Source organism: Macaca fascicularis, chromosome 2 (genome assembly GCF_037993035.2).
Source record: "Macaca fascicularis isolate 582-1 chromosome 2, T2T-MFA8v1.1".
NCBI lineage: Eukaryota > Metazoa > Chordata > Mammalia > Primates > Cercopithecidae > Macaca > Macaca fascicularis.
The window spans coordinates 110,180,997-110,203,688 of record NC_088376.1 but is presented as its reverse complement, the minus strand read 5'-3'; the positions used below and the strand labels follow the sequence as shown (position 1 = coordinate 110,203,688).

Sequence of the window (22,692 nt, the reverse complement as noted above, 5' to 3'; positions counted from 1 at the left end):
TATAATAAAACATACTAGGCTCAGCCTGCGGTTTTCGATAGCATTTTAGAGCACACTCTTTGAACACTCTGTGATGGAGCTTTGGTCTCTCTGCTTCAGAGTGCCCCACTGGGTAGTGACACAGGAAGGGGGTGAGGAAGGAAGTAGCTGACCAGCTGACACTAAAAAAGGACTTGGGGCTCCAGTCCCATATAAACAGCTGGCTAAAACATTCAGGCTGCTTCCCACTTCTTCCAAACCCTCCCCCTACTTCCTACCACTCATATCCAGCAAGGTAGAATGGGAACAGAGGAAGGGAGACGAGAGGGCAGAGCCTTCAGGAACCACTGAACATGTAACTGTACCAACTTCAACTGATTTGCAGGTGTTTCTTAGCAGTCTAGACTCCTTACCATGAAAATTTAAGTTCACAGTCTGCACTCAACCTACGGCTCCAATCCCACCTTCCACCTTGCTCCTCTATGTCTTACTTATTTGAGAAACATGTAGGTGTACTTTCATGCCTGGGCCTCTGAACACTCTCCCCTGGCCTGGAATGCCTCTTTCCACTGTACCTGTCTGTCAAAGTCCTATTCATCTTGCAATGTACCAAATAAATACCATCATTTCCATGAAATAGTCACAAACCCTCAGAATTGTAAATATTGGCTACTCCTTCGATGTTCCCTTAGGCCTCTGGTGATGCCTATGCAGTTACAGAATTTATCAGATTCTGCCTTTTCCCATAATTATTAGTAATTGGTGTATCTCTATCTTCCACACTCATCTATAAATGTCAAAGACAGAGGCTGACGCCCATTCACAGCAGGGTGTCTCACGTACCTACACAGCACCAAGCACAGGTAAATGCATTTATATAGTATGTTGACTGAACAAGCATCTCAAACATAATGTCGGGGTCAGTTAGGGTAATTCAGTAAATACTTTTAAGTGCTTGAAACATGCTAAGAACTATACTAGGTAAGAGATGGCTCACAATTCAGGAGTTCAACATCTAGAGGGGAAGAAAAACACTCGAACACATCTACATCCTGTTCAGACCGGTAAGGGGAGTAGGACCAATGAGTGGCAGCAATGCTTCTCAAACTTTAATGTGCACAGGACGTAAGAAGCACCAGATTCTAGTTCAGTAGGTCTGAGGTGAGACCTGAAATTCTGCACTTCGAACACGCCCCCACCCAGGTGATGCTGATGCTATTAGTCCAATGACAACACTGAATAACGAGGGGTTAAGGTGCAATGGAAAAGGGGGAGATGAACTACACCTGGAGGGATAGGAAAAGCCTGTCTTCAGAGAGATGGGACTTCACACAACCCCCCACTGTGATAGGGCAGAGCACAAGAAAGATGGCATGTGTCCCTTTGAGAAAAAAAAACATGGAAGGGGCCGGGCACAGTGGCTACACAGCACTTTGTGAGGCCGAGGCGAGAGGATTGCTTGAGGCCAGGAGTTCGAGACCAGCCTGGGCAACAAAGCAAGACCCTATATCTACCAAAAAAAAAAAAAAGTTTTTTTTTTTTAATTAACTGAGCGTGGTGGCACACACCTGTAATTCCAGCTACTCGGAAAGCTGAGGTGGGAAGATCACTTGAGCCCAGGAATTCGAGGTTATAATCAACTATCTTTGCACCACTGCACCAGCCTGGGCAAGAGCGAGACCCTGAAGAAAGAAAAAAGAATAGAGGAGAAAGAGAAAGGGAAAGGGAAAGCAAGGGAAGAAAGAAAAAGAAAGCAAAGGAAGAAAATATAGAAGCCTAAAGCATGGATAGGGCTCTGCTTGGCAGATGTGAGCAGATACGCCAAGCCAAAGGAACACTAAAGCAAAGGCCCAGAGGAGGGAGAACACAGTCACAGAGAGATGGCCAGCTGACGCAAGAGGACACCATGGGAAAGTAGGGGAGAACAGCAGAGAGGGACCACGTCTGCAGGACTCTGAATATCAAGAATACAGCTGGAAGTCTTAGAGAAGTCAACCAGAATGGCTGTGAACAACAGAACATGCTTAAGCTTCTCCCTCTGACGTCCGAGACGGCTGTGACTGGCCGATTTCTATGAGCAGCTTAGAATAATCAGATTCCGTTAAATCAGCAGTTCTTTCCTAAATCCTACAGAAAACTAGCCACCACCTGCTGCTTCTGCATTCCCATTACCCCTCAGACACCTTGATTACGTAAAATGCTAAGCCATATACATGGAAAACACAAGCTTTCCCCAACATGAGGTAGGGACACGTTTTACAACCACGGAGAGCTGAGCAGCTCTGCTAGACTCCTGGCTCCGCTGACAAGTTTCTAATCTCTGATTGTCACTGTGTGCAGAATAGAATTTCCTTGTGGGGAGGGGGGAAAGGGGAGGGATGGCATTGGGAGTTACACCTGATGTAAATGACAAGTTGATGGGTGCTGACGAGTTGATGGGTGCAGCACACCAACATGGCACATGTATGCATATGTAACAAACCTGCACGTTGTGCACATGTACCCTAGAACTTAAAGTATAATTAAAAAAAAAAAAAAGAACAAGCCAGAATTAGTCTTCTGACTCCGGCCATTATCATCATCTCTCCTAAATGGCAGAAGGGGAAAGTGCAAGCAAAATGCAGTGCTGTCTTCATGAACCACAGAATATGCATCCTAACTTTCTATACCTTAGGTATACCTCTAACACCCTGCCCTGATTCTTCATTCATAAATACACAATTATTGCTTGGTTTCATTCATTCATAATGTATTTACTGACCCATACCGTACCATGCAAGGAACTGTGCTAGGCCTGGGGGGCTACTTCTCTGACCTCGTGTCCTTGCACTTTTCTCCTCAGTCACTCTGCCCTTACCATTCTGGCTTCTCACTGTTTCCCCAAAACACCAAGTATGCTCCTACCTCAGGGCTCCATGCTTACTCTTCCCTCTGCCTTCAGATATCCTCCTGGATTGCTCCCTCACTTCATTTAGATCTCTATTCAGAGGCTGGCTCCTGCTTTACTTTTCTTCATGGCACTGATCACCACTGATCTTCCGTCTGTTTATTGTCTGCCACTCCCCCAGGATGTAAGCTCATACTCAAAAAGGCTTGGCCTACTCTGCTCACTGCTGCACCCTCAGCACCTAGAACCATGCTTGGCACATGGAAGGTGCTGACATACCTGCTCAGCATCCTGTTGAATGAAAATGAAATGAGAAGCCACTCAGAGCAGAACAAGATCAGAATTAAGCCTGAGGAAAAACAATCTGTTAGTAGCCCAAGGCTCATGGGCTCATTCTCTAGAGGGTTGGTAAGAATTCTCTCAACATGCTGGTAAAGTTAAAGAAATCCTGGGTTAGGTAAAAGATGAAAAGGATCTCAATTAGGACAGTGGTTTACTGAGAAGCTATTATGTAGATACCTCAGTAAATAATTCAGTCACAGCCTTGCTCTTGTGGAGTGACAACACTATAAATAATTATGTAATTACTATTGTAATAAGTGTCACAAAATACACATAAGAGAAGATGAGCCAAAGTCAATCCCAAAGTTTCAACTGTGCATGACTAGATGGATTGTGTCCCCTCCTTACATAGAGGAAACAAGAGACGGGCAAGGGTGTTCATTTTAGACATAATGAGTATGAGGACCCACAGGACAAATGAAGTAGAAATATAGATTTGAAAGCTATCTGTAATTTGCAGATGATGCCAACACACCTTTACTTGGAAGACATGTTAGCATGGCTTGTTTTGCTGGTCCTCAGAATAGCTCTGTCAACGTTACACGACATTTAGAGCATACAAATCAACCCAAGAAAAATAAGCTCACAACACATCTGCATCTCCTAAGTAGGTACCTTCTAGAAGGCAATCCCTTTTAAGTGACCATTTGAAGTGCAGCTACAGGGCTGAGCTAATACAATTTGGCTCTTAACAGCTGAGGTGCCATAGTACAAAAATAAAGAGTAGGAAAGATTACTCCTTAGCATCAGATGTTTCTACTCATTGGGTTTCAACGCAGAGACAAATTCTGTTTTTAGTGTCTACAGTCACAAAGCACTATAAGCAATCTCTCTTGCCCACCTGGTAACAAGTCTTCTTGAACTAATTACCTATCTTTTGAAAACTGGATTAAATATAAATAACATACAGTTTACCATTTTAACCATGTTTAAGTGTACAGTTCTGCGGCATTAAGTACATTCTATAACCATCACCACTATCTGTCTCCAGAATTCTTCATCTTCCCAAACTGAAACTATACCCATTAAACAGTACCTCTCATCCCCCCTCCTACTGGCCCTGGGCAATCACCATTTCACTTTCTGTCTTCATGAATTTGACTATTCTAGGTAGTTCATGTAAGTGGAATCACACAACATTTGTCCTTTTGTAACTGGCTCATTTCACTTAGTATAATGTCTTCAAGGTTCACCCATGTTGCAGCAGAATTTTCTTCCTTTTAAAGGCTAAATAATATTTCACTGTATTATACACTTTTTTTTTTTTTGGAGACAGGGTGTCGCTGTTGCCCAGGCTGGAGTGCAGTGGTGTAATCATGGCTCACGGCAGCCTTGACCTCCCGGGGCTCAGGTGATCCTCGCACCTCAACCTCCCAAGTAGCTAGGACTACAGGTGCGTACCACCATCCCTGGCTAATTTTTGTATTTTTTGTAGAGACAAGGTTTTGCCACGTGGCCCAGGCTGGTCTCAAACTCCTGGGTTCATGCCATCTGCCTGCCTTGGCCTCCCAAAGTGCTGGGATGGTAGGTGTCAGCCACTGCGCCCAGCCGTATACCATATTTTGCTTATCCATTCACCCACTGGTAGACTCTTGGGTGGCTTCCACCTTTTGGCTATTGTGAATAATGCTGCCATGAACATTGGTGTACAAGTATCTACCTGTTCTTTAGCTTATTTTTTGAAAGTTTTTTTTTTTTTTTTAAATGGAGTTTCGCTCTTGTTGCCCAGGCTGGAGTGCAATGGCGTGATCGCGGCTCACTGCAACCTCCACCTCCTGGGTTCAGGTGATTCTCCCGTCTCAGCCTCCCGAGTAGCTGGGACTACAGGCATGCGCCACCACGCCTGGCTAATTTTATATTTTTAGTACAGATGGGGTTTCACCATGTTGGTCAGGCTGGGTCTCGAACTCCTGACCTCAGGTGATCCACCCAACTTGGCCTCCCAAAGTGCTGGGATTATAGGCGTGAAAAGCATTTTTGTGTTCTGATCAGCTATTCAGAACACTCTGCCCACACATACCATTATATTGGGTCATATTTGAACTACAGCTTCTCTATTTTGCCTGCCAAAAGCCCAAGCTCTGACCTTTACCTTTAAGGCCCTGAACACAGACTGTCTGTTCCACTGGAACCTAAGAGCCATCAGGGTCTCCTCTGGCCGGCCATTCTGCAAGCAGCTAAGCATCCTCAGCTTCAACTGAGACAGATGGGAACATGGTGTCTTTAGTTAGGACTTTGGAAACATTCTGCTTCAAGTTCTAGCAGAGCTGGAAGGCTTTACAAATGAGATGCTAAATTTAACAGTAACTTCTATGTCACTTACTCACTAGTCAGTATAGTAACATGATCACCTGTAGTAAGCTGGGAGAAATTTTTTCGCTTCTAGTTCATTTGTATTCTTTAACAAGAAATGCTTCAATTCCTAAATACTGTGTTGAAACTACAGAAGTATATGCTGGGGCAACAAATAATAAAAATAAAACCTACTTCAAAAGCCTTAGAGGCCCTATCAGTATATAACAGAGGTCAGAAACTATAGCCAACGGATTCAACTGATGCTTCTTTTGTAGTTTCACTGGAACACAGCCACACCCATTCATTTAAATACTGTGTAGAGCTGCTTTTGCACTATAGCATCAGTTAAGTAGCTGCAAGGGAAACTATATTTCCCATGAATCCTTAAATAGTTACTATCTGGCCCTTTCCAGAAAACGCTTGTCAACTCTTAGTTCATGCACCTTGGTTCACCCACTTTTGTCCCCAATTGGAAAAAAGCAGTGATGTAATCAACTGTTCAGATGTTCTTCCTAAGGTCTTTTTTTTTTTTTTTTTTGAGACGGAGTCTCGCTGTGTCTCCCAGGCTGGAGTGCAGTGGCGTGATCTCGGCTCACTGCAAGCTCCACCTCCCGGGTTCACGCCATTCTCCCGCCTCAGCCTCCCAAGTAGCTGAGACTACAGGCGCCCGCCACCATGCCCGGCTAGTTTTTTGTATTTTTAGTAGAGACGGGGTTTCACCATGTTAGCCAGGATAGTCTCGATCTCCTGACCTCGTGATCCACCCGCCTCGGCCTCCCAAAGTGCTGGGATTACAGGCTTGAGCCACCGCGCCCGGCCCCTAAGGTCTTCTTAAGCTAACCACAGGCCAGCTGGCTGGTTCCATGCCAAAGAGGCAACGAGAGTGCCAATACTCAACAAGTTCCAAAGTAGAAAGGTAGCTGCCATGCTTGTAATTTGGGAAGGGCTAGGGATACACCTTTAGAAAAACACTGTGGTCTCATCTTCCATCAACTAGCCTCCAAGCTAAACCAAGTGGGGCTAAGAGGCAAACAATGGAGTCTCATGTACAGAATAATAAAGGAATTATCTGCAGTTAAGAAACATCCCCAAGCACAGGCTTCTTAAATGTACCTGGTGAGTCAGCCGGCCAAGCTCCATAAGCCTTAGGGTGAACATGATGAATGTTGCTTGGCTGATAATGGATCGTCCAAGCTGTACCTCCAACTCTCTTTCCCTACCCACATGTCAGGCAGCATCAAGCTCTCTAATTCACCTAATTGGTGTCCAAATTTAATAGCATTATCCACAACATAACTTGAACAAGGAGATTAAAACTGAATTTTTGATATGAAATTCATATAACAAGTGCTGTGCCCCTCAAGGAGCATGTTCTTCCTCTCAGTTCTGATAGCTCACTAGAAAGAGACAAGGCTGGGCCAGGTGTGGTGGTTCATGCCTGTAATCCCAGCACTTCCGGAGGTGGAGGCAGGAGGATCACTTGAGCCCAGGAATTTGAGACCAGCCTAGGCAATAAGGTGAGGCCCCATCTCTCAAAAAATAAACAAAATTAGCCAGGCGTGGTGGCACACACCTGTGGTCCCAGCTACTTGGGAGGCTGAGGTAGGAGGATGGCTTGAGCCAGAGATTTCGAGGCTGCAGTGAGCTGTGATCCCACCACTGTACTCCAGCCGGGGCGAGAGAAGAGACCCTGTCTCAAGGAAAAAAAAAAAAAGAGGAAGATGAAGCTAACTACATAGAGAGAGATAAACCTAACTACATGAAAAATGTCAGTAGAAAACCCTGGTAATGAGCAATATTCAGAAGCACAAGTCTCTAATACAATGTCATTTCAAAATCAGAGTCAAGAATTCATATGTCTAAGAGACTAGTAGAAAAAGCCTGCATCTTCTCTCCTGAAATAAAATGTTGGTGTGGCATCTGGACATTCATATCCCTGCCCTCTGTACTCAAGAATGACACTAAGGATGCTTTGTTCCCTACTCTGTTTCATACCATCAGCAGGGCAGGTGAATAATCTGACAGGATGTAAAAGCATGGCTTCCACCAATAAACAGCTGTGTTAGATCTCAGCTGATATAGCTTTGTGCCGTGGGCAAATCCCTTAATAGCTCTAAGCCTCAGGGTTTTTTACATCTGTAAAATGATGGCTTAAAAATGTTTTTATTTGTATAAATTTATGGGTACAAGTGCAGTTTTGATACATGGATATATTGCATAGTGGTGAAGGCTGGGATTTTAGCGTAACCATCATCTGAATAATGTACATTGTACCCAGTAATTCCTCATCCCTCACTCCACTCCAGTCTCCATTCATTCCACACTCTATGTCCATGCATACACATGTAAAATGATAGCTTTGATAGGGAACCTCTACAATTCCCTTTTTCCTTTTTTTGAGACAGAGTCATACTATTGCCAGGCTGGAGTGCAGCGGTTCAACCATGGCTCACACTGCAGCCTTGACCTCCTGGATTCAAGCGATCCTTCCATCTCGCCTCCCAAAGTGCTGAGATTACAGGTATGAAACACTGTGCCCAGCCTACAGCTCCTTTTAATATGATTATTCTAGATCTATAATTAACCCTGTGTAACTCACTGTACTATACACAACATAAAAATGGCATGCATCGACAAGCCCTTAATTCATTTCCTCATATCCTTCTCCACCTACTCTTTCATCACAAAGCCAGTGGTGACAACAAATTAGGCAAGATTCCAGATTCAAATGCGTAGCTCTTGAAGCCAATTTCGTGAAAATTGTGTGCCTACATTTAGTTGGTCACACAAGGAAATATTCTAATACTGTACCTTTCATCCATGGAAAAAACATTTCCTTCTGAGGGCTAAATTATCAGAGCCAGGTTCAAAACCTTGGCAGGAGCCTTGGGAAAATGCTGAGAAGGCTAATGCCAGCAGATCTTTCAGGAACCATTTATCAGCGGTTGCAAAACAAAGGGTGTGTGTCTATATAGGGAGCTCCTCTCTCCTTTAAGCTTATGGCCCTGTGAATAATACTCAGGTTTGGTGACCTCACTCTGCTGTCACTCAAAAAGAAAATAAATGTGTGAGATAAAGGGAAAGCAGAAATATATGAACTTCAAAGCCTTACAGAAGCATAAGGGAAAAAAATAAACATATGAATCTGGCTCCAAATCTTATGACTAAGAAGAAAAACTCATTAAATCTAGTGAGTGTGCCCAAATGGCTAGACCCAGATGAATCAGACAACACTGCCTGAGCCTTGGGCTCCTGGCAGCCCAGAGCAAAGGACACGAAACTCAACTCAGGGAAGAGGGGACGAGAGCTTCCATGGATGCAAATCTGTCTACCTAGGCCAAGCCTTATGCCAAGAAGTCTTGCACTACAATCCTCATAACTTTTAAGATAAAATGATTTGCCAAGGAAAAGAACCATGGGCTTTTCCTCAAAACAGCTTCAAGCCATTGGAGATACAAACGTGATTTTTTTTTTTTTTTAATGAATATGTTACTCTTTTCTGTCATGCCTCTACTTCACTATCCGACAGGCTCCCAATGAATTTAAATTTCAAATATTTCCCAAAAGGAAATTAAGCCTAGGTTCAAGTGTTGGCAGTGAATTTTGAGAATGTGGCATGAATGCTAATACTCACTTTCACGTTCTCCCTATAATTCAGGAAGAGAGAAAAGATGACACGCCCTTAAGGATGAATACAGTAGATCTGAGGTAGATTAATTCATGTGGCAGCAGCTGAAATCAGTTCATTTACCGACAGTGACAGAAGAGGCAACAGGAGAGCATGAGAGAACACCTGACCCTGAATATGGAGACAAAGAGTTTAGTCCCAATGCTGCTTAACTCAACCTGTGACCTTGAACGAGTCTCTTCCCCTTCTGGGCTTGGGTCTTCATTTGTAAAGTGCAGGCTAATGAATTAGTGCAGAGGTCTTTTTTGTTGTTTTTGAGACAGAGTCTCGCTCTGTCCCCAGGCTGGAGTGCAGTGGCGCGATCTTGGCTCATGGCAACCTGTGCCTCCCGAGTTCAAGCGATTCTCCTGCCTAGCCCATGCCAGCATGTCCAGCTAATTTTTGTATTTTTAGTAGAGATGGGGTTTCACCAAGTTGGCATGGATGTTCTCGATCTCTTGACCTCATGATCTACCTGTCTTGGCCTCCCACAGTGCTGGGATTACAGGCGTGAGCCACCACACCCGGCCGGCAAAGTCATTTAAGGCAATGAACATTTTGTCCAGATAAAATCATTCAAAATTCATCAGAAGCTAAAAAAAATTCAAAATGGCAGGTTGAACACATGAACTTATCTCCACTCCTTCTAGAAAATTCATTAAATTATTATTAATAAATATGTACTACTGGCCGGGCGTGGTGGCTCACGCCTGTAATCCCAACACTTTGGGAGGCTGAGGCAGGCAGATCACTTGAGGTCAGAAGTTTGAGACCATCCTGGCCAACATGGTAAAACCCTGTCTCTACAAAAATTCAAAAATTAGCCAGGCAAGGTGGTATGCGCCTGTAATACCAGCTACTCAAGAGGAGGCAGGAAAATCGCTTGAACCTGGGAGGCGGAGGTTGCAGTGAGCCAAGATTGCGCCACTGCACTTCAGCCTGGGCAACAGAGCAAGACTCTGTCTCAAAGAAAGAAAGAAAGAAAGAAAATACTCACACACACACACACACACACACACACACACACTAGTTACTGAGCATTTACTACATGATTATTTGAAGTACATTAACTAATTGAATCCTCAACATTCAAGTAGGTGGTGATCTGCATTTTACAGATGAGACAGAGAATCACCAGTGTTTAAGGAAGCCGCTCATTTTCACAGCTAATAAGTGGCAGACCCAGAACTCAAACGTAGGCAGTGTGGCTGCAGAGTCTGTGTGATACTGCCTTTCAGACTGATGATCAAGGAACAGCAAAGCTCTGAAGGAAAAAGAAGCAGAGAGAGACAGCAGATTAGAAGGGTCAACAAAATTTTAGAAGAAGAAAAGATGAGTAGTAACTGACTTAGAGGATACTGAGTGTTGTGGAATGCAAGCCACTGAAGAATCCCCTCCAAAATGGAACCACTGGAGGGACCAGTTTCCTCTGAAGTTGTGAGTAAGAAGGAGGACTGAAATCAGGAAGTACTGGTCCCCCTCCCTGAGGCAAGCAACTGCTGCATCACCACCCAGGTAGAAGACTGGAGGTTTACTCTTCAGACAGAATGAACAAGAGCCTCTGGACCTGGGTAACCAGGGCACCCCTGAAGACAAGGAAGTGGTACCATTTAGTGGGATTGAGTGAAAGTCTGCACACAGAAGGGAGAACCTCCAGCCCTCTCCTACCATAAGTCTCCCAGAATAACAGCCAGGCTTATACCACCTAGGAAGAAGCCTGGAGGAAGATCTACGGACTTTGAACATATCCCACAGAAAACGACAGGTCCATCACCCTACAACCATGGCCCTCAGAACGTGGTCCCAGACTAAGAGTAGCAGCATAGGGGAACCTGTCAGAAATATGAGTTCTCAGGCCCATGCCAGACCTAATGAATTAGAAATTCTGGGTGAGGTCCAACAACCAGCGTTTTGACAAGGCTACCAGGTGATTCTGAAGTCCACTGAAGTTTAAGAACCACTGCCTGACAGGGAGGCCAACCAGTCAATAAAATATCTCACACCAAAAAGCTTCCAACCAGTTTTTCAGTGTCTGTTTACTTGAAAAACATTGTGGAGTCACCAGAAAACTGAAGAAAGACTTTGACAAGAAAGAGAGACAAAACAGATTTCCCAGGACAGCTCTGGTGGCAAGTAGTGAAATGTGCAAAGCCTGATTTGCATGCCCTTTCCCCGGTTCCAGCATTATATTGCTACAGAGCTACTCCTTGGGCTCTACAATACAGTTTTCAAAATCAGTGAAGTAAATGCTCTCTACAGTCCTGTCCAGCTCTAGTGCATGCCTTTATACTAGTCCTTCCTACTGGAGGCTTTTTATTAGAGAGAAAAAAATAAATATACTGGTCCTTATGTTCTAGATCCTTGAAACTAACACAGCAATTCAGACTGACCGTCTCAGTTGAAACTATGTCTGATTCTTTTCTTTCTTTCTTTTTTTTTTTTTTTTTGAGACAGGGTCTCACTCTGTTGCCCAGGCTGGAGTGTAGAGGCACGATCTCAGCTCACTGCAGCCTCTGCACTCCAGCCTGGGCAACAGGCTCAAGTGATCCTCCCACCTCAAGTGATCCTTCCACCTCAGCCTCCTGAGTAGCTAAGACTAAAGGTACACACCACTACAGCTAATTTTTTGTAGAGATGAGGTTTCACCATGTTGCCCAAGCTGGTCTCCTGAGTTCAAAGCAATCCACCTGCCTCGGCCTCCCAAAGCGCTGGGATTACAGGCGTGAGCCACTGCACCCAGCCACGTCTGATAACTTACTTTTCCCTCTGAATGAATGAGCAAAGTTCTGCTGAAAGATTACTATATTCAATATCTGCATTAAGTGTACTATTAATACTTTATGTAGAAGTATATGTGACCATCCCACGCTGCCATGCCCTTTTTGATTCCCTGTGTCTTATAAGATTCCCCTGGTTCACCCTTACAGCCTAACTCTTTTTTTTTTCCCCCAACAGAGATGGGGTTTTGCCATGTTGCCCAGGCTGGTCTCAAACTCCTGGTCTCAAGCGATCCACTCGCCTTGGCCTTCCAAAGTGCTGGGATTATAGGCATGAGCCACGGTGCCCAGTCTACAGCCTAAATTTTAATTTAGAAATTCACACCTATTACTGTTTTTCACTAGTCTCTATTTACACCAAGTGTTGCTGCCACAACCGGATCATTTTTCTGCTTACAAATTTCTAGTGGCCTTAACATCTTCCACCATGTAATCACTGTGGATAAAAACTTCTAATTTACTTTTACTTCCTCTGCCTCCTTTAGTCTAGCTCATTTTTCTGAATTCTCTTAGTTCCTCTTTCCCATCTGAGAAGATCTCGTGCCTTCTCAGATCACTTCACTCCTCTCCTGGAAAATAACCTCCTTCGGGAGGGTTTAGAATGATGAAAAGGGCCGGGCTCAGTGGCTCACACCTGTAATCCCAGCAATTTGGGAGGCTGAGGCGGGCGGATCATGAGGTCAGGAGCTCAGGATGAGCCTGGCTAACATAGTGAAACCCCGTGTGTACTAAAAACACACACACACACAAATTAGCCAGGCGTGGTGGCAGGCACCTGTAGTCCTGCTACTTGGGAGGCTAAGGCAGGAGATTCACTTGAAGCCAGGAGGTGGAGGTTGCAGTGAGCCAAGATCATGCCACTGCACTCCAGCCTGTGCGACACAGAGAGACTGTCTCAAAAAAACAAAACCAAAAACAAAAAAAACCGAGGCTTACAGAGATTAAGTAACTTGCCCAAGGTTACAACTAGGATTTTAATCCAAATTCTTCTGCCTTCAAAGCCATACTCAACCATCCTACTCTACCATCTCCAGAGATCTGACTCAACTATGTTGAAGAAGGAAAGTTTCCTTAACCACGCAGAAAATAAGAGCAGGCTGGGCGTGGTGGCTCACACCTGTAATCCTAGCACTTTGGGAGGCCGAGGCAGCCAGATTGCTGAAGCTCAGGAGTTCGAGACCACCCTGGGCAACATGGTGAATCCCCGTCTCTACTAAAAATAGAAAAAATTAGCCGGGGTGGTGGTGTGTGCTTGTAGTCCCAGCTGCTGGGGAGGCTGAGGCAGGAGAATCGCTTGAACCCAGGAGAGAGGTTGCAGTGAGCCGAGATCGCTGCAACTCCAGCCTGGGCAACAGAGCGAGACTCTGTCTCAAAAAAAGAAAAGAAGAAGAGCAAAAGGATCTCTGCAGTTTTATTTTTTCTTTCTTTTATTTCTTTGTGTGTGTGTATGTGAGAGAGAGAGAGAAATAGGAGAAATAGGGTCTTGCTCTGTTGCCCAGGCTGGAGTGCAGTGGTGCGATTACAACTCACTGCAGGCTTGACCTCCTAGGGTCAAGCGATCCTCCCACCTCACCCTCCCGAGTAGCTGGGACTACGGGCACAGGCCACCATGCCCAGCCAATTTTTTATTATTTGTAGAGACAGGGTCTCCCTACATAGCCCAGGCTGGTCTCCAACTCCCCCACTCAAGTGATCCTCTCGCCTCTCAAAGTGCTGAGATTACAGGTGTGAGCCACCATGTCTGCCCTGTTTGTTTTTTAAACAGGGATCACCCACAGATGCTGAGAACTTTCCGGTCAAAGCCCAACAGGGAGCCCCACTCATCATCTCCCGGGCCGGACGTCTCCACATGGTTCGGTGGCTTGGCCAGGGAGCAGCACAGCATGCCCCTTCCACATGAAAAGACCCAGGCACAGGAGGGAGGCTGGCTCTTGCGACCAGAATGCTGGTGGGGAACAGGTGGTTAAGATATCTTTCCCTTTTAATGTCAGTCAGCATCCCTCTCCCCAGGCGGCCAGTAGGCCCAGCCCCGGGAAGCTTGTGGTGGTGGTGGTGATGCCTTCCAGTGTGGGGCAGGGTGGCTTCCCACCTCAAAAAATTTCCAGATCAGATTTTAAAAGCTCTTAAGAGACAAAGTAGTGATTCAACAATTAAGGGCAGGCAATGACTCCCAAGGAGAAGCCTTCTCTACAACAGCACAGCCAAGTTCGACAGGCACAAAGAAATATCTGTAGTGACAAGAGAGGGTGCTGAATTCAGTGGTGCCCATCAGCATGTAGGGCCGGCCACCGCCCCTGCCTCCATAGAAGGTAAGTCCATTTTCTCTCGTCTGTATGACAGAAAAGGGAGGCTGTCACCCCAATATCTCCCACTTCAAGGGCCTAAGCGGCGCACCTCTCAACCTTTCCCTTCAGGGGCTGAAAGGTTGTCCTCTTCCTCTCCCCGACTCGGCCCCGATCCCCTTCTGCTCGGCACCTCTCTCCCCACTACTCGGCAACCCTCAAACCTCTTCTCCCCAACCCTCTCCCCGCTCGACCTCTCTTTCTCTGACCCCCCGCCCCTTTTTACTCCCCGCTCGACCCCTTTCCCCTCAGCTCGCTGCCGCCCAGTCCGCGATACCTTGAGGGTCACGTCGCACAGCTTGCCCTGCCGCCGTATCTCCTCCATGACGCCGTAGCCGCGACTAGGCAACTCGGACACCGAGAAGTGCACCAGATCCTCCAGCTCCTCCGCGCCGTCCTCCACCATCTTCCCCGGCCGCCGCAACTGCGCAGGCCTCGCCGGCCGGCTAGACACTAACCAGGGCGGGGCGATCTAGCACGCCGACAGCGGCTCGGAGCGCGGAGCAGCAATTAGACGGGCCTCTGCGGCCGCCGTAGTTGAAACTCCTCGGCGCCGGAAGCCCCGCCGCCCCGCTTCCTGGTTCACGTGAGGCCTTCGTTGTCTCGCTACCTCGAACTTGGCTTCGCGCATGCATCGGCCGAAGTCTTTCTAGATCAATCGGCCCCATCTCTCGTCTTCCCGATTCGGCCATGACCTCACCCGTATCCTCGACGTAGGACCTCGGACTTCATTTCCGCCACCCCGACACTTCCGGAATCCCCGGAAGCGACCCGTTGCCATGGCGACTGTGTACACTGCTAGACAGCCCCGCGTGGGGAGTGCAGGTGGCTTCGGTTGTGGCCGTCGCGTCCCGGGAGCGTCGCTGCCTGGTGAACGGTGAGCAGGGGCTGCGCGCCGGTGGGAGTGGAGAGACGGGAGAAGGGTGTGCGCCTGGACTGCTGATAGTGGCTGGGGTCCAAACACCGCTCTATCTGGGGGTTCCCAGCTGGATCGCTCATCTCTGAAACCCAGGCGAAGGAGGGCGCGACATCACGAGAGTCCTTTCAGCCTGGCCTCGGCTTACGGTCTTCGGAACTAATGTTCATTGGTCCCATAAAGGGGTCGCGCCCAGGACACAGAGGCCGTGAGGCAGGGAGCCAGAGGTCGTCTGGACTCTTCTGCACTAGTCGATTTTCGTACTAGAGGGGGCTTTGGGATCACCAGTCGCGGCCCTTCGCGTTACAGATGAGGAAACCTCTCCAGAGAGGGACCGGAATGGGTTCAAAGCCCACTGCCGCCCAGGCTCCACGCGGGGGTCCGGCACATTGGGTGAGAAAAAGGAGAAAGGCTAGTTTTGCCTGCGTCCTAGTCTTGTTCAGCCAAGGCCAGGTGCAGTTGGACCAGTGTTTTGGATTCGGGTGTTGCTGCTGCCGCTTCGGGTAGCTATGAGGGTTCCCCCATGACAGCCCCTCGTCTAGACAGGAGCACTGGAAGACAGGGACCCACCTGGTGCCTACCACCCCAACCACCAAACGCTCCCTTTCCTCTTGTCGAGTCTTCATGGGTGCTTGTTGACAATTCTGTTAATTCCCACTAAAGACAAATGAGGAAACCTCGAGCGTCTTAACACAGAAGTCTCTTGGTGACCATTCAGAGACTTGCTTTGTTATACCAGAAATATCAAAGGGTGGTTCCCCAAGGAGAGACATTCCCCACAAAGTCCTGAGGGAAAAAGGGAGGGGTCCGGGCGCCGTGGCTTACGCCTGTAATCCTAACACTTTGGGAGGCTGAAGTGAGCGGCTTGCTTGAGCTCAGGAGTTCAAGACCAGCCTGGGCAACACGGCGAAACCCTGTCTCTAGGAAAAATACAAAAATTATTCGGGCGTGGTGGTGCACGCCTGTAGTCCTAGCTACTTGGGGGACTGAGGTGGAAGGATCGCTTGAACCCAGGAGGTGGAGGCTATGGTGAGCCGAGATTGTTTCACTGCACTCCAGCCTAGGTGAAAGAGTGAGACCCTGTCTCAAAAAAAAAAAAAAAAAGGGTGAGGTGAGGTGCTGGACGTGGATTTTTGCACCTGGAAACCAAGTGTCCTCCTGGAAGGGCTGTGGGCTTGGGTTGGAGTTGTCATGGAAGGGGAGTGACATCATATGCCCCTTGGGACTCTCTCAGTAGTAATTGAAGATAGATCCACATATGAAGATTCAGCTGCCCTCTGACTTCCAGCCATTACCATCACCACCCACCGCCATTTCCTGAACACCTACTCTGGCCTGGGCTCTGCCCTGGACATTGTGAGGGGATTCCAAAGAGATAAAAAGCACAATCCTTGCCTTCAAGCAGCTTGTAATTTAATTTGGGAACTGAAACCCACTCAAATGAAGCGACATAAGAATGGTAACAAGCAGTATTTCAGTAAGTGCAAGATGGCGTGGGGTCTCCAAATGTTTGGGTGTTAAGGGGCTGCTGAGTAGCAGGCTTACAAGACGGGTGTGCAAAGGAAGACTTATTGGAGGTGGATATGGCTCCTGGCCTGCTTGGAGCCATGGTGTCAGCATGGGGAGGGAAGCATACATGGGGTGACTGCATGTGCATGTGCATGTTGGCAAATATCGGGGCAGAGAAGGGCCAGGCTCTGGAGGGAGAGTGATGCTTTTGCTTATTTGTTTTGTTTTGTTGAGACAGTCTCATGCTATTGTCCAGGCCGGAGAGCAGTGTTGTGCCATCACTGCTTAAGTGATCCTGCTGCCTCAGCATCCTGAATAACTGGGACCACACGCATGCACCACCACACTTAGCAAATTTTTAAAATTTTTTGTAGAGACGAGGTCTTGCTGTGTTGCCCAAGCTGGTTTCTAATTCCTGGCCTCAAGCAATCCTCCCACATTGGCCTCCCAAAGTGCTAGGATTACAGGCGTGAGCCACCATGCCCAGCTGAGGTTGATGCTCTGAACTGGCCTGTGCTACTCTTGTGCAGGGACTTCAGGGAGGGAGGCCCGGGCATCTGCTCCCAGAGCTCCCCTGCTTCTTCATGGTCCCTTTCGGAGCATACCCTGGATGGCATCTGAATTTCTCTGGGCAGGAGAATGGGCCCTTGGATGTGAAGAGTGGTTCCCCAAGCTTTAGAAATTGAGTGTGAGGCTGAGGTGGATGGATTGCTTGAACCCAGGAGTTTGAGACCGCCCTGGGCAACATGTTGAAACCCCATCACTACAAAAATGCAAAACATTAGCCGGGTGTAGTGACGCACACCTGTCCCCCCAGCTACTCTGGAGGTTGAGGTTGAGGTGGGAGGATTGCTTGAGCCTGGGAGACAGGGTGCAGTGAGCTGAAATCACATCAGTGCACTCCAGCCTGAGTGCACTGTCTCAGACAGAGTGAGACTGTTTGAAATAAATGTCTCGAAAATAATAAATAAATAAAATTGGAAATAACTTTTGTCAGGTAACACCCAATGGACCTCTCTTAGATAATTTTATATAAAATGTTACCATTATTTAATGTACTTTTTTTAAAAAGCAAGATAATCTAATTAAAACAAGTCCCTGTTATACATGAGGGGTTTTTATGGTTAACGTCTTAAAAGTTAGTTAGACTGAGTCTTGCTCTGTCACCCAGGCTGGAATGCAGTGGCATGACATTGGCTCAGTGCAACCTCCACCCTCCAGATTCAAGCGATTCTCCTGTCTCAGCCTCCAGAGTAGCTGAGATTACAGGCGCCCACCACCACATCCGGCTAATTTTTGTTTTTTATTTTTTTTTTAGTGGAAACAGAGTTTTATCATGTTGGCCAGGCTGGTCTTGAACTCCTAACCTCAGGTAATCTGCCATCCTCAGCCTCCCAAAGTGCTGGGATTACAGGCAAGAGCCACTGTGCTTGGCCCAAGTTAGTTTTTTGTGTTTTTTTTTTTGAGACATGGTCTCACTGTGTCACCTAGGCTGGAGTGCAGTGGTATGATCAAAGCTAACTGCAGCCTCAACTTCCCCAGGCTCAAGTGATCCTCCCACCTCAGCCTCCTGAGTAGCTGGGACTATAGGCATGCACCCCTATGCCTGGCTAATTTATTTATTTTATTTATTTATTCATTTATTTATTTTTTGGAGATGGAGTCCCTCTCTGTTGCCGAGGCTGGAGTGCAATCGTGCGATCTCAGCTCACTGCACCCTCCACCTCCCGGGTTCAAGCAATTCTCCTGCCTCCGCCTTCTGAGTAGCTGGGATTCCAGGCGTCTGCCACCACGACTGGCTAATTTTTGTATTTTTAGTAGAGATGGCATTTCACCATGTTGGCCAGGCTGGTCTTGAACTCCTGACCTCAGGTAATCCACCTGGCTCGGCCTCCCAAAGAGCTGGGATTACAGGCATGAGTCACCGCACCTGGCCTCCTGGCTAATTTTTGTATTCTTTGTAGAGATGGGTTTTTGCCATGTTGCCCAGGCTGGTTTCAAAACTCCTGGCCTCGAGGGATCTGCCCACCTTGCCCTCCCAAAGTGCTAGGATTATGGTGTGAGCCATTGCGCCCAGCCAAAAGTTAGTGTTTTAAAAGCCAAGCCATGCGCCTATAGTCTCAGCTACTTGGAAGGTTGAGATGGGAGAATCACTTGAACTCAGAAGTTAAAGGCTAGCCTAGGCAACATAAAGAAACCCTTATCTCCAAAAATAAAACAATGAAATAAATGTTAATTAAAAAAAAAAAATTGAACATCAGCTGGGTATGCCTGTAATTTCAGCACTTTGGAAGTCCAAGATAGGAGGATCACTTGAGGCTAGGAGTTCAAGACCAGCCTAGGCAACATAGTAAGACACCATCTTACAAAAAGAAGGTAAGAGAACTAGCCAGGCACAGTGGTACACACCTGTAGTCCCAGCTACTGGGGAGGCTGAGGCAGGAGGATCACTTGAGCCCAGGATGTCAAGGCTGCATTGAGCCATGATAGCACCACTGCATTCCAACCTGGGTGACAGGGTGAGACTTTGTCTCAAAAGAAGAGAAAAAAGTATGTATATATGTCCTATGTCTTCCTTTATTTATACTACTATATATATATGTGCACATGCATATACACACACACTGAAAGAAAATGATGAGAATATAGTTAGGTTTTAGGAGAGCAAGAGGAGGTAGGGGACTGTCTGTGATATTTTTTCTTAATATAGTAAGAGAAGAAAGAATATTTGATTATGGACCAAATATACTTCTAGGGCATTTATTTCTGATCTAGTTAGCCTCTTGGAGAAGAGGATGCTGTATCTGAAGCAAGATAAGTTAATGAAAAGAAAATTAGTTTTAATGTATTTCATAGTAAGTATTTCAGAAGAAAATATAATAAAAGAAGGAAAGTATAAGTGGACTCATCATCTTAGATGCAGAACATTTCTAGAAATGACATCTAAGATTAGGACACTAAAGGAAGCATTCTTTTTACTTTGTATTTCGGTCTCTCTGGGGTCATTGGTGGAAAATGGCAAAGCAGTCTGTGAAGCAGAAAGTGCCTGTATTTGTTGGGCAGTGTCTTGTGGGTAGAACACTGAAATGCTGAGGGGTGAAAAGGAAGACTGGCTTTCAGGGAGAGAGGGAAAAATGGACTGCTTGTCACTCTTTTCTGATCTTCTTTTTTTTTTTTTTTTTTTTTGAGACGGAGTCTCGCTCTGTAGCCCAGGCTGGAGTGCAGTGGCGCGATCTCGGCTCACTGCAAGCTCCGCCTCCCGGGTTCACGCCATTCTCCTGCCTCAGCCTCCTGAGTAGCTGGGACTACAGGCGCCCGCCACCGCGCCCGGCTAATTTTTTGTATTTTTAGTAGAGACGGGGTTTCACCGTGGTCTCGATCTCCTGACCTTGTGATCCGCCCGCCTCGGCCTCCCAAAGTGCTGGGATTACAGGCATGAGCCACCGCGCCCGGCCTCTGATCTTCTTAACGAATGACCCCTCTTCTCTACTTGTTATTTAATAATGACTATTCAAAATTTCATTGTTCCCTTCTTTTTAGCTAGAATGGGTACTAGGAAAAAAGTTCACGCATTTGTCCGTGTCAAACCCACCGATGACTTTGCTCATGAAATGATCAGATACGGAGATGACAAAAGAGTAAGTGCGATGTGTTTGCCTTCACCTGACTAGGCCTCTCTGTCCCACCTTCCTATAGTGTAACCGTATTTCCAAACAACCTTTGAAGGACCAAGATAGAATTGGACAGGGTCCAATGGACTCTAGAGTCCATCAAGTCCAAACCACCCCCTCACAACGCTGCTAATGAGGAAATTAATAAAATCCCATCTTTGTCTTTTAATAATTTTACCTTTAATAAATTAATAAGTTTACCTTTACCCTCATATCTGACACAGAAAAATTGACATTTCTTCACATTCATAAAGCTTTCTAGTGATTGATCTGTCATTGTATAATCTCCCAAGGGGTGCAGTAAGAATATCTTGAGTTCATTACTCTTTAGCTTATCAAAACATCTGGAGAAATACTTATCAAGAGAAGTGGAAAGATATATCTGTCCCTATATCCTCACCCTGAGAAGGCTTCTGAAGGCTTAGGACAGCGTGAGAGTGTTAGATGTTTTCATTCAGCAGACAATTATGGGCCTACTCTGGGCAGCATTGAAACATTCTTCAAAGGAAAAATTAAAGGGCAAACTGCCCAAGCCTCATAGATCCTAGCGGTCAGAAAAGAGCTCACATGCAGCCCTTTCAAATGTTTCCTGCTGGACATGGTTTTCAATGAACACAGAAGCACAGAGCATTTAATGTGTGAATGGACCACGTCTTTCTTTCTTTCTTTTTTTTTTTTTTTTTTTTGAGACAGAATCCTACTCTGTTGCCCAGGCTGGAGTGCAGTGGCACAATCTTGGCTCACTGCAACCTCTGCCTTCCAGGTTCAAGTGATCCTTCTGCCTTAGCCCCACTAGTAGCTGGGATTACAGGCACGTGCCACCATGCCCAGCTAATTTTTGTATTTTTAGTAGAGATGGGGTTTCACCATGTTGGTCAGGCTGGTCTTGAACTCCTGACCTCAGGTGATCCACCTGCTGTGGCCTCCCAAAGTGCTGGGATTACAGGCATGAGCCACCGCGCCTGGCCAAGTCTGTCTTTCTTGATCTTAATTTTTCTCTCTGTAGCCAGGTATAGCTTCTGCGTTAGGGCAGTCAGTGTAAGATTTCAGCAAGAGTCTTTACATCAGAAGTTCTCATCAAGAAGACATACCATTGACCTTACCCGGTATGTCCCTAACCCAGCTGCTACCACAATGGCTTACTATGAAGGGGCATGCATCTAAAAATCTGCTGATGGCACCCTCAATTTACTCTTAATTCCAATGTCTGAGAAGTCCATAGCCTTCTCTGTGGCTTTCATTTCATTATCACTCACTTTGGCTCATAGCATGTGTGTGGAAGTAGGTGTTCACCATAATGCAGAGCTGAGAGAGGCCTCACTGCCAGCAACCAGAGCAATGGGGCTGGAGCCCAGGCCTCTGTCGCCAGGCTCACTATTCCCTCTGGCGTAATTGAAGGCCTCCCTGTGCTTATGGAATCTATGTAAAACTTGTTTAATAAGAACATGATAAATTTGACTTCATATCATAGGTGGAGAAACCAAGACAGACAGCACCCTATGAACTAGGGTTAGAGGTGCTAAAACTAGGAAGTGCTCCAGTCTCCTGATCTTTCCACCTCCCTGCAGGAGCTCTCTTCTCCCATCCCAAAGAATTCATCTGGAATATCAGCCCCTACGTGGGAGTCCCTGTTCATCCTACAGTTCACTTCCTCTGTTCCCTCCAAATTAGGCCTCAGCTATCAGTGATTTTTTTAATACCTGTTTTTGAACAAATAACATTTTTTTCTTTCTCACTCTTTTTTCCTAGAGCATCGATATTCACTTAAAAAAAGACATTCGGAGAGGAGTTGTCAATAACCAACAGATAGACTGGTCGTTCAAGTTGGATGGAGTTCTTCACGATGCCTCCCAGGACTTGGTTTATGAGACAGTTGCAAAGGATGTGGTTTCTCAGGCCCTCAATGGCTATAATGGTAACTTAATTAATTAACTGTTGTCTTATATAAGAACCTGAAGAGTAAGAGATGCAAATATTTTATGGTGAATAAAATAAAACCTCACTTACTATCATTTGTATGCTTATTTGTCTGTCTCCATGTTCTTACGTTGCAAAACTTACTGTTTGCTTGTTGACATTGTGGGCATGGCTTGATCCAATGTCCTGGGATTCTACCTTCATAGGAAAATTAAAAGATTGTAGCTGTCTATAGGTCACAGGGGTTCAATTATTATCCTGTTTCAAATCTCTCAAATATTAGTTTTGAAGATGCATCTTTATGATGAATTTGATGGAGTCCAAACATTTGTCTCTCAGCTTCCTGCTAGGAGCTATTTTCATTTATTCTACCAACACAATTAATGTACA

The 22,692-nt window shown here is 46.2% G+C and overlaps 2 protein-coding genes across 34 annotated transcripts in view; one reads left to right on the top strand and one right to left on the bottom strand.

Annotated features, from left to right (window-relative positions):
• The window catches only part of KLHL18 (kelch like family member 18), a 60,380-nt gene extending 45,663 nt beyond the window's left edge, over positions 1-14,717 (bottom strand). For all 9 annotated transcript variants that reach the window (XR_012431090.1, XM_045384951.2, XM_074031953.1 and 6 more), the window contains exon 1: positions 14,567-14,717. Coding sequence is in view for 2 of the 9 variants with exons in the window: in XM_005546951.4 (XP_005547008.1) it covers positions 14,567-14,695 (129 nt within the window). In the remaining 7 variants the exon portion in view is untranslated. The remainder of the gene's footprint in view (positions 1-14,566) is intronic.
• Positions 14,718-14,861: 144 nt separating this feature from the next.
• The window catches only part of KIF9 (kinesin family member 9), a 62,079-nt gene continuing 54,248 nt past the window's right edge, over positions 14,862-22,692 (top strand). For 11 of the 25 annotated variants that reach the window (XR_012431086.1, XR_001488758.3, XR_012431087.1 and 8 more), the window contains exons 1-3: positions 14,862-15,166; positions 20,259-20,352; positions 22,135-22,300. Coding sequence is in view for 19 of the 25 variants with exons in the window: in XM_065539435.2 (XP_065395507.1) it covers positions 15,069-15,166; positions 20,259-20,352; positions 22,135-22,300 (358 nt within the window). In the remaining 6 variants the exon portion in view is untranslated. Of the gene's footprint in view, positions 15,167-16,439; positions 16,683-18,997; positions 19,091-20,254; positions 20,353-22,134; positions 22,398-22,692 lie in introns of those variants that run through there. The other 14 variants (XR_012431088.1, XM_065539438.2, XM_074031935.1 and 11 more) reach the window with 7 other exon arrangements.